Source organism: Patiria miniata, unplaced genomic scaffold, assembly GCF_015706575.1.
Source record: "Patiria miniata isolate m_02_andy unplaced genomic scaffold, ASM1570657v1 HiC_scaffold_5, whole genome shotgun sequence".
Lineage (NCBI taxonomy): Eukaryota > Metazoa > Echinodermata > Asteroidea > Valvatida > Asterinidae > Patiria > Patiria miniata.
This window is the reverse complement of record NW_024037072.1, coordinates 2,875,019-2,892,761: the sequence shown is the minus strand read 5'-3', so window position 1 is coordinate 2,892,761 and position 17,743 is coordinate 2,875,019. Positions and strand designations below refer to the sequence as shown.

Here is a 17,743-nt window from a genome sequence, read left to right as displayed (position 1 = left end):
TATGCAAAATGGAAACTGTGTGTCTTCAACCATGTCCGACTATTCTCAGTCGTACACACAACCTGCTCATCAAAAATTCACGTACAGAAAATCCCCCCTCCCTTCCAAACTTCACCTCCCCACCCCACTCTTACCAAAAATTGTCATACATCTGAAGCATCATACTCAATGTTCATACCTGACCATTCACTAAATCACACCTGAGATGTCTACCGTAGCACCCTTCCCATTACGTTTGAGATGATGGCAATCACTGGGGTGAGATCAAGAGAAAATGAAAAATCCAAGAAATAATCGGGAAGAGGGTTTGAGGGTTGCCGAGACAACCGATACATTCATGTACTGTATTTGCCTAAAGGCACCCCTAAAATACCCATTGCTTTTGCTCTATGAACATTTAGGCCTATAGGTACAGATACAAGCTACGATAAAACCTCTAGAATGGCAGATTTTAAATGGGATTCTTCAAAACCCCAAAGCAGGGAAAATCCTGACCAAAAAACCCCTGAAATCAGGAAAAGTCCTGACAAATCCCACCCCTGAAATCAACATGAACATTTACCGACCCCGCATTTGAAAGCGCTGATTCGTTTCATTTCTTGTGAATGTCCATAATTATCAATTTTCATGCAAGCCTAAAGCAATCGTTGTGTGTTTCTGCTTGTGAAGTATAATACTGTTTGCACAACAAGGAGCAAGGCAAACAAGCCAGAGCAGCTCTAGTACCTGGAGTGTTCCCCCCCCCCCACCAAACACTAGGACTCTGTACTAGGAATATATGGGCCTACTTGTCGATACAGCAGACTTGAGCCTTGCATTAATATCATACAGCTCATCAAAATCAGTGTGGAATGAAGAGCAGACTCGCTCTACGTGTACATGTACATGTAGCTAGAGAGGGTAAGAACAAGCGCGCATATCAGAGCATGGTCAAAGCCGACAGGAAAGCAAGGGGGCCTGCATGCATCTGCAATACATACCGGTACACACATGATGAATACCTGTAACGGTAGTGGTTCACATCTACATTGTGTAGATCTACATGTACATGTACATGTATGTATTGAGCAGTGTTTTTTTTTAAATTAATGCAAATATGACAAGCCAAAATGCATTGTGTTCTGTACTGTACACCATTTTTTTAACATGTGCAATTACATGTACCGGTACAGTTTGGAGGAATAATATCAATACATTACAAGTGTGAATTTCAGCTACCTCAATATATTTTGGGCACGCATGTTCGCTGACTTCGCGTTACTATAATAAGACGTCCAAGTGCTGTGAATTATTCAGTACGAACATTACCATAACAAAGGCGCAGGTTTCGCGACTACCTCATTAACTTGACCACGCATGGATGAGTAGCTCCGCGAAGTTCGCGAAATGGTTTGCTCTTAGCGTCGGCCTGATATTCATGAACATTCGCGAACAGTTCGCGGAGACTTTATTGAAGCTATCCCTAAACGGTATAAACTCACAGGACACACTGTATGGTATCGGTACATGTCAAACTTGAACATGTCAAACTCACATAAGGACAGCAGTATGTGTTCACGTACACATGAACATGTGCCTATCAGTAGAAGGTGATACACATAAAATGTAAACCAGATCAATAAAATGTTTCCTCCAAAAACCAATCAATGCCACCACACCGTACATGTACATTGTAAGAACACCAGGCGACCATGTACGTGATCAGCGTACAGAACCTATAAACAGCTCCACTTGGAAATGAGGATGGTTTAGCATGGGCAGGTGCGTTGGATTTTATTATCGGAAATCATCCGAGGGGAGCAAATAACCACCCATGGAGAGCGCTTCTGCTCCCCCCCCCCCTTTCTTCTTTCATCGCCGGCTCCTTGCCTTTTCATTCTGCAGTTTCGTTGAGTGCTCAAGTTTCACCATATCGACGTTCCCCAGGTCACAAGCCTTGCCACAATCAAGCGGCCTTTCTCTGTCTCGCTCTCTTTTTTTTCCTCTTTTCCATCTCTGACCTAAATTGGAGAAGGTTCTCTGTCCCGGCAGAGTTGGAGGGCCGAGGCAAGATAATGCTGCTGCCTCCTGGAATATACAGGATGCGCACCGCCAATTTGCCTATTCTCTGCGTGCCGGGAATTTCCGAACACTTCAGATCGTTCACAGTGCACCTTTGACTCAAAGGCCTGTCTGGGTGTTTTGGATGAGAGGGACCGCACATTTAAAGTGAGCTTTTGGGCATATATGAATTCTGAACTCAAGTGTACCTTTATGTTGCGCATTGGAATGTGCATTAAAGATGACTGTTGAAGTCACGTGATTGTTGTAATTTCTTAAGTTTCTTTAAATTTAAAAAGGCTAAAAAATGTACAAACTTCATTATTCTGACAGGAAATGAACAAGATGGTTGCTGCCTTTCCATCGTGCCTTCTTTGGCCTTTTAGTGCGCGGCGCGGCAGGAACCAGTACAGCATTGCTACATTACATTGCAAGCATGCATTACTTAGGCATGCATTTTCATCAACACAGTAGCGAATTGCAATGGGATGAACTTATAAACAATAGTGGTTTCTTTCCAAAAATAGCGAATGTAAGTAGGTAAACAAATAAATGTGGACAGCAGGAACGTTGCAAGCGTTTTGAGGTAAAAACGTTGTTAAAAGCCATTTCGTGAACAGGATTTAAATTTCTTTTTTTTTAACTAGCCGAAATTTCTTTTTTTAACTGGCCAATAAAAACTAAGGGGTCGGAGCCGAAAAAATAGGGTAAGTCGGGTAACTGGAAGCAGAATAATTTTTTTTTTTTACCTTAAATGTATGCAACACTACAGACTTGAGTTTTTGGCTTCAGCAATGTGCATATCTATTCCCCAGTCCATGGTAAAAATGTTTCTGTGTTAACTGAACCAAAGTGCAAATCTGCAGTCCAATATAACAATTTCAGGGATACACAGTCTAACACAAATTACATACATGTAGTACCGATGAACAGTGTATGAAATAGAATGCTCCAAGGATTGAATTGCCTAGTTTTACTAATACCACTCGAAGCAGTCAATATCTGTATAATACAATCAGAAACAGTTTCATATGTTGCAATTTAGTTTCGACAGTTTCAGCGTAAAAATTATTCCAGACCCGAAGCACTTACATTGTAAACTGAGATGGTACACAATATTGAGACTCGGTTTATCTTTAATCATATTAGACTCAATTTTCCCATTAATCTAATACATCCAGATTTTTTTTTCAAACCTTCTTTCCACTTTCAGGGAGTAGAGTGCCTAACTTCACTTTCCCCAGAAACACTATCCTGAAGCCTGCCAAACTCCTTGAGGCGACAAAACTGGACCAATAAGGCAAGTCGGGCCTACATGTAATCTCATGACAAGAGGACAACCAAACTACAGGTAAATTATGCCTTGATCAGTGTGAATGAACACCAAATCCCTTTCAGACCCTCCACCCCCTCCCCTCCCCCTCAAAAAAGCTTCGGAGGCAATTTCACCAAACTAAGCCGTCATTGATTGATTGAATGATTGAGGTGGACAGATTCATGCCTTCCTCCCCCCCCCCCCCCCCAACCTCAAAGTCTGCCAAAGTAAGGCGATTTTCCTTTCCCAGTTGAGGCCTAAATCACAAATTACTTTTTGCTGTGGGTGCAGTTGGAATGCCCATGTCTCCTAAATCCTATGCAGTGTGATGGATCCTCAAGATCCGCAGAAGTGCAAAAGAATTAACACATGTACTGTACATGCAGGACGTTTCCTGGCTTCCTGGATTTGCCAATCCGAGTGGCTTTACTTGGGATTTACCACTATCCACAATTTTGAGTTGTTGTTGGACGTACATATGGTACAAATATTAAATGGCCATTTCTAAAGTTAAGTATTGTCTTCCCTATCCCATCGAAAATGGGTAGGCAAGGCGTACCATTTTAGATTTTCTACCTGGGCCGGGTAGAGCCTCATAACACTAGTCCCTACCAGAGTTGGATTTCCCCGTGTAGAGTGCTGGACACATGCAGGAGCCCTTTTGGATTCTCAACAAAAGGGATTCTCAAAATCTCCGTGTTGGTTGGACCATGCAAGGTCCATCATGTAGATTTTGGATAGCGAGAGAGACCCTCTCGAGTTTACATACCAGTACATGTACATTGTACATGTGTACATGTACGTGTTCATCTTTTCAAACCGTGGACGAAAAATACAAGAGAACAAAAGAGAACAATATCATCCACGATTCCCAGCATACATCCGCGATTGGGGTAGTATACAAAACCTATGAGAGTCTTCCTACAAAGTTAGAGTACAAACAAAAGAGGGACAATAGGACGTCCATGATCGACGGTGAACACACGTTTGTGTGCACGTGTAAAAATATGTGCCGGGTTCTGTACATGAACCATGGGAAAAGGCTGATTGCCAGATACATGTAGTTTATCAATGCCTTTCTCACAAGGTCTTTCAAGGACTTGGTAGATTCTACTTTAATACTTTTTTCTGGGGGGGGGGGGGGGAGATGTGCACACTTTTTATAATGGTTTTGAACTTTTGATTGGCAAGGGTTCTGTTCTGATGAATGCTTTGTGTGTGGTAACACACGCATACACACACAGACTTGTTTCACATACCTAGTGTGGACTTTCCTTTCTTTTCGTGTAGTTAAGGAACACCAGTGGAAAAACTCATTTTTCTCAAACTGTGAAAACTCTTACAACCCAATTTTTTTTCAATGATTCCCTTTAGTGTTTCTCTTCATTCTGCTACTGATAACCCTAACCCAAAAATGCCTCTAAACCTGTTTTCCAGAAATGGGGAAACACTGTGTGGACGTGGGCAAGTCCACACTTCGTCGCTGCTACCTACATTATGTGGACGTCTTTTGTTCGGAAGTCCACACTGCGTATGTAAGACAAGCTCATGTACATGTACAATGAAGCATGGATGATTTATTGCGGGACAACATCAGCAAGCAACGAACCGTAAAGTTGAAAAGTAGGGCGAATGCTTGGGGCAAACGCTCGGTGAAATACTGGATTGTGAATCCCATCCCACATTGCAACACTCCCAAGAAACCTTGACAAAGTTTTTTTGAGAAGACAAAAAGTTGTTTCATATGAACATCTTGAGGTATCAACAGTTTTTACATTGAACAGGTGGAGATTTTAATTCTGCTTCACAAAACTATTTCAAGACACAACTTCTGAGAAAGAAACACTCTCCAAAAAATTATCTAACTCTTTAATATCAAAAGTCGCACACCTCCTGAACACATGCTGTACTGTACACTTTCATAAAATGTACTGTATTGTATACATATGTAGTACGGTATATTATTCTGTAATGCAATTGTGTTAACAAAATGCCATTTTTTTCAAACTTTTTTTCAATGGATTTTGCCTTAAGCCTATTAAGTTATGGTACAAACAATTGTACACAAAGATGAAAGCATGGCTAAAGCAACTAACAACTGTGCATTAAAAAAGAAGTCCGATAATATCATGATACATTTTAGCTCTAACTGCCTAGAGCCGAAAGCAGAGTCTGAGTGTCATCATATCAATCCATAGATCATCAAGTGCAGCTGATGGGCATCTGTTGACAGAGAAAAGCAATCTATTTGAGATCACTATCAGGTTTACCTACCTGTCACACAAATTACTATGGCAATACCATATCTACTGCATGTCTTAGGGGTGTGGACATACAATGTATACTGGTATTTTCTACTGTATGTGTTGTACACGTAAGTTATCTCGGTATACATTGTGTACATTGTACAAGTATATTTTCTACATATGTTGTAAGTTGTCTCTTTAAAAAAGAGAACTTACTCAGTTTAACATGTGTACTGGTCAACAACATGGGCAAAGTGCTTGATCTTACCATGGAGCTATAAAAACTTAATATGCTACATGCGCTTGCACATGTATTGTACATGTAAGCGTACAAAGAGCTACATGTGTATCAATAATGTTATACTATTGTAAGCCGGTCTCATCAGACACATTATAGTGGCTGCCGACTTGGTGTTTTTTTGATAAAGAATAAACCAGAATAATAATAATAAATATTAAGAAAGAATACAAAAGTTGCCCACTTAAGAATTGCGGCCACGCATCCATGCCAGCACATTCGCTTATAGCGGATGTGCTTTCTAGTTTTTTATAAAAAATATACTGGTATTAAACTCTTATGGTACCGGTCTGTGTGTTGATTGTCAGGTTCACCTATTGACATAGGGGTCAACCGAATGTAAATATCGAAAAAAAGATGTGTCAATGTGTATTGCCTACCGGTACGTCTCCGTTCTGCATATGTGCTTGCAAGGTCGACCAATTAGATCTTCAGGTATGAAAATTTGTCACGGCACAGAGCAGCCAATGATCAGAAGCAAGAGGCTGTTACATTGTAATTGCTGTTCTCACATGTACCGGTACATGTATGTGTGTTGATGTCATGTCTATGGTCTAGAAATGCAATGCCATAGTAAAACATGGCATTAATTAAGACAATCTACCAGTACATGTACATATGTTACATACTGACCGTTGCATCACAGCACTACAAAACAAAAACAACAACAAAACGTTTTGCTGGAAAGGCTGACCAAAACTGGATATACCGGTACTAGTACAGATCAGTGACCGGTGAGAACGCAGCCAGTGGGGGTGAGCTTGCACTAAAGTGGTGCAATTACAAGCTAAGACCGGAGTCCGAGGGCCTAGGGGACTTTAACCAGTGTAATGGACAGCCAGGTTCAAAACAAGGAGCTCTGTTGGGGATTGAAGACGAGAAAGCAGGTAGAAATTGATCAATATGACTGTCAGTGCAAAGACAAGTGAATATTTAGACAGGCATGTGATGTGAACACATATATGTGTACACAGAAATTTGAAACCATTTAATCATCCTATTTTAACTCAACAAACATCAACTGAGATTTCAAAATGAAGATCTCATGGGCAAGACAAAGAAGAACCACTTGCAAGTGAAACCAATTCAACCAGATGCTGAAAGCCGCTGGGAAATCAGTTTGCGGCACTCATGGCAAATGCATTTGGGGGCTGGATGCAATAATAACCACATTGTGCACTGCAGTGTCTCAGTCTCCGTTTTAGAGGAAGAGGTTACCTGAGGTTAGCACAGGAGGACTATAATGCCCTGAATGCCAATGACAGCACACAGAGAATCACCACCCAGGGAATGGACTTGACATTAAAGACTACCTGCATGATTTATGGCAGTCCCGCTTCAATTCCATTTGTAATCTTGATTGTTATTCAGGAAATATACATTTGGGGGGGGGGGGGTTCCTTTATACAGAAACCTTGTTAAAATAAAAAGTGTATCAAGCACAGTACAGTAGGCCCTATTTTTTTATTAATTTTACTTAGGCGTATTTATTTATTTCGACAACACCATACAGCGCAAGCGCCAGAAAAGGATGGATAAGACTTGGTACACGAGGTGGAAGGAAATTACCCTGTTTAGTGGTGCGAGGAAAACACCAAAATGATCTGCTAGGGGAAACCCACGGACTCAGGCAGGGACTGAAAACCCAATCCACATGCTGGCCCAGGCGGAATTTGAAACCCGGTCTCAGCAGTGGAAGGCAAGGAAAGTATCAAACACATAAATAGGGTCAAACCATTTTTTTTTTAATAATTGAGCTAAAAGGGTATTAGGGTTTACAGGTTTAAACCTGATTTCCTGATTTGATAGGTACATGTAAAGTACACGTATGTAGTCGTGAGGGTATGGTATGAAAGGAACATTGTCCCAACACAGACACACATTGCTTTTTGTTGAAAGCCCATTGTAGTGCTGTACATGTACATTGTACATACATGTACATGTAATGTATGCATCATGTAATTGTCCCCCTCCAACCACCTGTATACATGTACCGGTACATGTAACATACTTTGAAGTAACCACCACATGTGAGGGGGGGGGGGGAGAAGTGTTTTGCTGTATACTGGAAACTCTGTGATGTCAGTTATTTAGTTGGTAAACATACAATGTATGCAAATACGGTTCATGCATGCAGCTACAGTTTGCCTAGACTATGGAATAGAAAGGTCTATGATATGCGAGCAGATTCGGTGATTTTGATATGCAAAACAAGACTGCGTCTTGACCTCAAGATTCTGACCATTCAGCGGGCTCCTTCTATCAGGTCTTCCGTAACCCATTGTTGTATTACAAAAACGTGTCAGCCAAATTGACCAATCAACAGCTTAGTCCACATTTCTGATCGAAATGACGTCACACTCCGATTGGCTGGCGCCAATCGGAGTCGACTTTAATTAGTAACTACACAATGTTAAAAAAATAAGCCCAGTAACCATCTGCAATCGTTTTGATCAACAGAATTAATAGGACTTTATTGGTGATGCTGACTCCTCACATTTTCATGCTGCTCCAGATGCAATTCAACCTGACCTTGATATTGTTATGGTAAATTGTCCCATTCATCATGTATCACCCAGCTGTCCCCAACTCCCTGTGGCAGGCAGACAAAATAACAATCTGAGCGGTAGGGGGAAAATGTGATAGAAGGCATCCGTCTACGCAGACTGTGAGGCATCAGTGAAGATAATGACCAATCAATTCTAGTGGTGAATGTAGCATATCAGGGCAGTGTTTAATGTTAGTACTCCAGACTGGTCTTGATCTTGAGATTGGTGTCAAGACCCAATTTTGCAGATGTCTGTCTAAGTCTCCAAGGACTCAGTCTTAGACTCAAACAGCAGAGGGGCGGTTCACACTATAATTTTCGACACGGTTCAGGCCGAAAAATGCAATTTCGATCCGGGTTGAGATTTTCAACCCTGGTCCCTCCCAGGGTTGATTTCGATCCGGCTAGAACACGCTACCCGGGTCGGAACCGGGTTGAAATTTTAGAAGTGGGAAAAGGGTTGAAAAAAATCTCGGGATTGGAAACGGTTCCAACCCGGAGATTTTGGACAGTGTGAAAAGACCTAGAGTAGTACATGTAATTCCCCTCCAACTGGTAGACATTTACATGGCTTTAATACAGCTCACACCAAACAAAATTAAAGGTCAATCCTCTTACGGGTAATAACGATGTAGCACCTTCAGCACCGATAATGGTGGACACTATGCACTTTATAAAATACACATTATTAGTTGATGTGTTTTTCTAAATTTGTTGTCGGAAAAACTGTGCATAAAAATGTGTCATTCTGTGAGCACCGGTATCTTTCATTTCTGTACAGTGGGTAAAACATGTTGATTATGTTGATATGAAGAATTTTATTCCGGCTGACACCGTCCAGATTCAGTAAGCTCTTTGTTGGATTTGTTAGATACAGTGAGTGTCTACAGAAAATCTTACAGTGGTTAGGGGCAGAGATGCCACTTATATATATCAATAAAAAAAACTGAAACACTGCTAAAAAAAACCGAAACTACCCTTACCCCCTTTCAAAAATGTGTTTTCTGGATGTTTCAGACCAAATCCAGCACTTCTAATTTGTCACATTTAAAAAAAAAAAACTGAATTCAGGTTAAAACCTGAAAAGTGGCATCTCTGGTTAGGGGTTAGAATTGATGCATATCAGCGCAGTCAGCAAGCCACAATGTCTCTGTTTCCACCCCACCCCCCAAAAAAGCATAAACAAAATAAAAAGAAAGCCTTTGGATCAGTTTGCCGAAAGATTCACTGCCCTGCCAGTGATGAGAAAGCCGATTCCAATCCATTCAGCAAATGAGCTCCAGCGACAGATGCAGGCACGGACAGGATGACTCAAAGCTAATCGGTCAAGTCTCTCAGCTGAATGGATGCTGGGAGGATGGACTAGAGATGAGGATAGGGGTGATGCATCGGCACAGGAAGAGAAGGCAGATTAGCCTCATGAGATGCATCATCACCGTGAGGCTGATCAGAGGGAAGAGCAAAGACACAGATTCCTCAGACACAGGAGATGCTCAGGAGGGCTGTGGGTACACAAACCTGACTGATTCATCAAAAACTGAGGTGCGAAAACTGTGTTTTAATGTGAATAAAGAAGCTCAAAGGAGATGAACAGTATTTTCTGCAATAGTGTACACTGTACTGGTGCATACCGGGTACATGTACTGTACTGTACTGTACTACATGTACATGAACGTATGACATTTCAAAATTGCAGGTGGGATTTAAATAGATTTCAGGTGCTTTATAGAAAAATATTGATTGATTTTTGTTTTACACATATGTGGAGGAAAAAATATGATGTACAGTGTAAATGTACATGTACATGTACGATACATATGAACAAACTACCGGTACAAACATGTAGATGAACATGTATATATGTAGATCAAAAGGATTATCATGCAACTACCCGTAATACATGTACACATTGTAATCCAGTTTGTATAATCTGTGTCTCAGACTTAAATTAATGTTAAGTTCATGTGAACTATAAAGTACATATCATGTACATGTTATGTACACATTTTACATACATGTACCTTACTCTCCACCATGCAAAGCCTCAAAGCAAGAAGACGGAGACTAAGACGAGGACGAAGACGATGACACAGACAAAAAGGCAAAAGCAAAAGCAATTTAGCATTTTATAAGCAGAAGCAAGTACAGTCATACCGGGTACATCAAAAAAAGGCCAGTTAATACTTCATGCGAACGTCGGTGCGAAGCAAATTTATAGGCAAGGAAGAACTTTGGAGGACTCCTGTTTCCTGTTTCCAATGCACCATGCATAATATGTAAGATGTTTGTCTTACAAGGTGTGGTTTACATGCAGTAAATAATTCCTCAAATTTCTTCTGTTGTTCTGCCTCATCACTGGAACTTCTTCCCAGAAAGAATCCTGCTTCCCCACTTCTACCAAATTTAGCTCAGATCAAGAAAACTATCTTAAAACAGGTTCTTTTTTTCCTTTTGATAATTATTGTATTTCAAATTTCTATGTACATGTACATGTATGGTATTTATTTAATTATCCGGTTTGGTGAATTTCATTTTTAGGAAAAGTGATTTCCAATCAGAAATTCTTGGTGGCCACAATTTCTCCTCATCAGCACGTACAGGTCTGTGCGCCTCCAAGCCATACAGATTAATCCGTATATCAAGCTGTAGTTCAGCCCTCCCTCCGGCACACTGTACCAGTCCAAAACTGACCACAGAGAAACCAAAAAGAACGTGCCAGTTTCCCCCCAAAATAGCCGGCAAAATGTGTGGGCGCGATTCATTACCACTAGCCCTGGTGTAGGATTCCTTTCCCTGACCAGGGTACAGGTCGGTGCAGGCCTGCCTGCTGAGGATAATTGAATCAGCTACAGTATGGTATAAGGGCACTGAACCTTGTTGGCACATGTGTGTCTGAAATATTAATGGCAATCTGGGGAAAGCTTTCTGCTGAAATTGAGTGCACCGTGTTTACTGAAAACCAACTTTTGGTCATTTGAGTATCTGTAGTGTACATGTACATGATCTTGATGCATGCTTGATGCATGCTATTACTCACGGATGAAATTAACACCACAGATACATGTACATGCAGACACAAATAAGTTCTGGAGATGGTAAGATTGGCAATACTGTACTAGAATAAATATCAGGATGAGCAAATCTACATGTAGACATCACTAAAACGCAAAACGCGAAAATTTGATTGCCTACAAATCTACAGATACCGGTACATGTACGTACATGTACCGGTAAGCAAAAGATGCAATGCATATTGCATTCATACACATGTATTAAAACAAAAAGTGAAAGTCAATCCCCGACATGATGAATGTTTACATAATTTGTCAACTTGACTGAAGACACGACACAATGTGACGTACATGTAGCGTGGATGACTAACTCTTCCTCATCACTGCACGTCAAGATTAAAGTTGTCAAAAAATATCCAACCTTGCTTGGATAACCATGGTCCAGTGCAGCAGTTGTACTGTATACATGTACATGTACATGTACTGTACATGTACGTTAAACCCCAGTCATTGGTACGGTGCTAAATGTATGCTTATTGGTAAAATGACTGGGGTGTACATGTATTACAGAGTGAAATTTTTAATGCAGTGATAAATATTGACATCACAAAAAACATGCACATTATGTCTGTACTGTACATGTACACGTGTACACATTTCCCGCATCTTGTCATTAGAATGCAACGTCTAGTGTGACACTGATAACATCTCTTCAGTTGGCATGCCCCGAGGGGTGGGGGGGTGGGGAGGGGGGTGGGGAGGGGGGGGGGCTGGGGAGGGGGGACACAGGCCCCCCCCCCCTCCCCACCCCTAACTTCAAGTACATACACGGGTACATAACAAATATGTGTGCATACTATTACCATCCCTTCATATTGCACTTCACTATTGGCCATTATACATGGCTAGGGATGTTCAGGCATGCATGTGACAAGGTCATTTTTGTGCACAGGGGCAGAAAATTTCCTTTTCGGCTCGTAACCGGGCATGGCCGTGGGGCTCACTGATATTACTATGCATGGGGCGGTCACGGTATTGCATCCAGGATGCTCAAGACTGTTCAACTCCTGCTCTGAATTTCAAATTAGCTAGACGAAAGATTTGCACATTTTGTCTTTAAATTCACATTCCTTGATCTTATCAGTCAGTCTGATATTTTTTTTTTTTATATACATGTATCATCCTTGTCTGCAAATGTGGGTCATCTTGTTTTGGCATTCAGGAACCCAGGTGGGATGGAAGTCTAATTGGACCGACAGACTGAATCAAATGTTACAATTGATTTGAGACCCAGGAGAGTCTCTGGACTCCGAGGGAGAAATCACCGCACATGACCTTCTGATGGGGACCACATGGTGTCAACAAATGGACAGTTGTCATCTGGAGGGAGGGGGACAAATTCAATTATTCACCGAGTAACCTGGGGTTTGGAGCTAAAAACATTCTGCATGGCCCACTACTGCAGTATTTTAATTCAATTACTGCGCTAGTACTTCTACTGCACTTTCCTTCGACATGAACATTGATCATGCGATGCGAACATAAGCTGTGTCCCCACCGGACTTTTATCCTGTCCTCCCTTACTTCTTGTAATTTTTTCCCAACTCAACAAACATATTCCACTGACAATTCTTACAACCATTTCCAATTGGATTTATTGATGGAATATTTATCGGCACTGAGTGGTTGGCTTAGGTGCTATTCAAAATTTTCGATGTTTTAAAATTTGATCTTTAAATATTGATTTTCCATTCAATAAAAAACATAATAAATGTCCAGTTCAGTGACGGTGCAATGCAGCTGCAGTCCGTATATATTATGGCACCTTACCAACAACACGGCCCACTGGCATTCCCATACGTACGGAATCCACCTGCAAACACGTACAACTAGTCCACTCTAAACCATGATAATAAGTATCAGCCCGCTCCCAAAAAAATTTAACTATTGTCTTGAGGTGAAGAGGTGCAATGCCTCCCATTATTCATGGACTTCTTTTATTGCACTCACTTTCACAAATTTTTATTTTACTTCTGTTCCATTTTTTTTTCAGGTGAAGCAGGACATCTGTGGCTCTATATCCTTCAGCTGAGAAGTCCAAATTACATTATTTGTGACAGTGAGGGCAAAATTATGAGGATCTCATGTGACAGAATTCATCAAAACAATTGACTCTCAATTTCATAACACATTGAGACAAAACAGTCTCAACACATTGTTGACATACTTATATCGCCTTAATAAATTACTTCCATAAAGTTACACTTGAAAAATATTGGTGAGGCAAAAAAAAACAAGTAGTTGGGTTTGGGATTTTCGGAAAAAAAGAGGGGGCGCCCCCCCCCTCCCCCCCCCCCCCCCCCCCCAGATAGCAGATGGATTCATCTCAACTCTTTTGCTGATGTCCAAAGGAGCATTCACCCTTTCTACCAGATTTTGAACAAGCATGGCTACCTTTTGCAGGAAACATAAAGACAAAATCGAGACGAGAAACTGGTTGTTGTTTTTTTTTCTCGGCCTTAATCAGGAGTGAGATTGGGAGAAAATGAAATATCCACAAAATAATCCACAGAGGGTTTGAGGGTCGCCGGGGGCCCAGAGCAACGTAGGGTCTATGGAATATGTTTGCACAATTTTGCCTAACAGCACCCCTAAAATACCAATTTATTTTGTTGTACATGTATATAAAACTTTGATAGGCAAAAACAGGTTTACGGAAAAACCTCCGGAATTCCAAAGGGATTCTTTTTAAAAATCCTGAAATTATGAAAACTCCCAACAAAAAAATCCGACGAATTATAGCAACCGCGCGTGCGTGTGCATTGTGCCAATGCTTGCGCGCGCTTCGCCGAATAACAAAACGAACTACTAATTTAAATTTCCTATGGTGCGTCTTAAGAAGCACCGTTGGAAAGGCCTTCTTTCGTTGATCACTTCAAAATGGCAGCTTGCCAGAAAGAAAAATTTCACAGGGAGTTTAGTTCCCTTTCTATCTTTCAACCAAGTACATTGTATGTTTTTCAACAAAAATTACGCCAGTTACTTTTGGGATACCAGTAGCTGCAAATGATGGACTCTGGCTTTAAAGAAATTTGTTCTTTAGTGCTCAACCCTGCTATACATAGTGTAATTCGCTGAACAAAATTACAAACCATTTTTGACGTGGTGCTACATCCGCGCATGCATGTATTCTTAAAGACAAGCGCGCAAGCATTTTGGCAACCCTATTGGTTCAAAGAGCCCGGAGTGCATGCGGAGAGCGTGTGGAAATACGTGTACCGGAGCGTGACTCGCACCAGCCTGGTGCCACCGCCGAAAATTGCTGCTGCCGAAATACCGGTACATGTAGTCTGTAGTCTTCGCCAATTGTTTTACAAATATCTTTAATTTAGCATTCATAGTATTACAGACTAGTTACTCATTTCTCAGTATGGAGAATTCCAACTTGCATTGACAAATTTATTATATACACTGGCGCACAATTGACTGTCCCTCCCTAAATATTCATGAGCGACCTAATCACACGCATATTATTTTAACCCTCCTATGCAAACGTACATTCTGTGCCAAGTTGTCATTTCAGTCAAAATCACTCAAGTGACTGTTTTCAAGTTCAACAGTTAGGAGCTCCCAGCCTACATAAAGTGACTGTTCATGTAACTTGATACAGCTATGATTTTGACTGTAGGCGATTGATAAGCCAGCTGTGCCTACCACTTGTCTGCTTTTGTGTGTTGACTGAATTTGACTAGTCACAGTGCTTGCTTGAAATATGATCAGACTGTAGGTGACTCATGGCAGGGGAAGAAGATTGATTTTTTGAACGTGTTTGACTGTTCAGATAGCAGGAGGATTTTAATGCAAAAGAGCCAACACTGCCTGTTTCGCATTATTCCCGGTTCATTGTTTCCATTCCGCCTTGAAAAGATGAAATAAAGGGTGATGAAATGCCACAATGCGGTACTGTCATACACAGTATTATACCCGTCACGGGCAATTTACTGCGTAATCAGTGAAGCGTGACGCATAATCTGTCATAATTGTGCAGTCCTCCAAAGTACCATGGACTGGGAGTGCACGTCGTTATCATCAATTTACAATAACCCCCATCACGCTGCCTGATCACTTGCGCAAGCTTGGCAATAAGTAATGGTTATTGAATTTTCCAAATGAGCAAGGAACAATAGCCCATGGTAGTATGAAATGGCAAGCCAATGAATTTTACTTCAGATTATGTCCAATTTCACCATTGAAGCTCATCCTTAATTGTATTTGAGTTATTCAAACATTGTCATTTTTCCCGATCCACACAAGTGAAGGTAAATGTTTTCATGGTCACCGTGTCAAGTGAAAAAAAAGCTATTTAGTACAGAGTTTGGTAAAATAAAGTAATTAGCAGGATTTAAATTTTAAGAAAACTTGTTTAAGAGCGGTGAATTGCAATTAAAGTATGCTTGGAATAGATTTATTTTTTATTCATTTATTTTTTTTTTAATTATTATTTTATTACAAGATTTCTTAAGCAAGCTGCCTACTAGAAAGATGGCACGTCAGTTCAATGTCATTTCTCTGACAGAAAATTTATTTCATCCAAAAACCAAAACAATTGAACAAAAAAAATGTCTACATGTACTTTGAAACTGACTATTTAAGCAACAAGCTACTCTGCATCAAGTTGGCTTTACCATAAATTAATTAGGTAAATTGGGATGGGAAAAAGGTCATGGGCTTCTGAATGAAAATATATAATATCCTAAAAGTATGGTACATTTAACCTCAATGATAAGGTCAGTAATTGACCAGTTTGCTGATATATATTTCAAATTAATGCACACTTCAAAGAAAGAAAACACCGCCCAAATAAAGTCAACCAAAACATTTAAATTGTGAATGCCTTGCTTGTATTGCCTTACTCTTGCTTCTGAACTTTCACGTGCATAAAATATGAATTTGCAAGCTGAGTGGTCTGTTGTGGTCTTTCAAATATGACTTAAAAACAAATGGGAAAAGAAATACAACTTACACAATGAGAGTTTTACGTATACAATTATAGTACATGTAGGTATGATCGTGTGCATATGCGCTGGATAAATTTTGGACAAACCAAAATTTCTACACGTTCGGATCGGGCTCCATGTTTCCCCTCAAATTTCTTGAGAGTGACAGATCCTGTGCTAACGGAAGTTCTTGGATAAAGTCTTATGTAACACGGAACATGCAGGTGCTTCGGGACTGTAAATGGAATGCCTTCACTCGGACCAGCGTGTCTTCCTATTGGCCAGAGAAAATGGATGATGACGTCATTCGTTCAGATGCTCATTATTAAGTTTGCAAAGCAACAATTTTACTGCGGAAGCGTAGCGATGACTGCGTAAAATGTCAATTCCCTAGTGAAACTAATTTAGAGAAATGGCCAGTAAAAATTGTTGTTGTAATGTATGCATCAAATGGTTTGTTGGGTATCCAAGGCTCAGATTAATGTGCAAATGATCATCCCGAGCATGCCGAGTGCTGCGTGGCTTCCAGGGTCGACCGACGATGTGGAAGTTTGGAGTTTCGGTGAGAACCTTTGACCTTTAATCCTATTTTTAATATTCCCACATTATTTTAACCATATACAATCTGAAATTTGGTCCTTTCTTATGAAGTTCATTTGAAGATTTAGCGATGACAACATGTCGGATCTCTAAAATTTTGATACGCTAACGCTAGAGTCTACATGGTCTATACCCTTCACGATGGGCCTGCGCTGCACAGATTGAGTCAGTGACTGTAGTAGGCCTACATGTATGCAGCACTGACTATCTGGACAAGTTTACACATGTTACACAAACAACACCGCAGTTTTCTCCTACTTTTCACGGCGCAATTCAAACCTTACCTGTGTCACAAGTGGCACCAATGTCTGCTCAATTGACTTCGTCTTTATTTCCAGGTTTTTGGAATCAAATTTTGGTGCGGTAGCATTCGCTCTGGACGGCCCGGCAGTCGCCATCTTTCGATGTGTCAAATTGTGTACACAAAACACATGCACAAATCGTGCGTGCAAAAAGCGCATGCATGCAAGCCGGATGGATTTATTTAATAACGTATAGTTGGTGCAATTGCATTTCGATGCCAAAATTATGGCCAAAATGTCCTTTGCAAAAAAAAAAATCGCTGTATTGATTCAAGTATGCTTCAAAAAATTAAAATGTTGAAAACGTCTCAAAGGTTTTCATCTTGTTCATGTATGTGCTCGTTTTTTGGTACTGTCTCTCCGTGTGTTATATCATGGAGAAATGG

At 40.6% G+C, this 17,743-nt stretch overlaps 1 protein-coding gene across 3 annotated transcripts in view; it reads right to left on the bottom strand.

Annotated features, from left to right (window-relative positions):
- Window positions 1–17,513, bottom strand: part of LOC119740967 (alpha-catulin-like) — a 69,378-nt gene extending 51,865 nt beyond the window's left edge. For 2 of the 3 annotated variants that reach the window (XM_038216493.1, XM_038216494.1), the window contains exon 1: window positions 17,340–17,512. In XM_038216493.1, coding sequence (XP_038072421.1) covers window positions 17,340–17,453 — 114 coding nt within the window. In that variant the 5' untranslated portion in view covers window positions 17,454–17,512. Of the gene's footprint in view, window positions 1–17,339 lie in introns of all 3 variants that reach the window. The other variant, XM_038216495.1, reaches the window with a different exon arrangement.
- Between the last annotated feature and the right edge of the window lie 230 nt (window positions 17,514–17,743).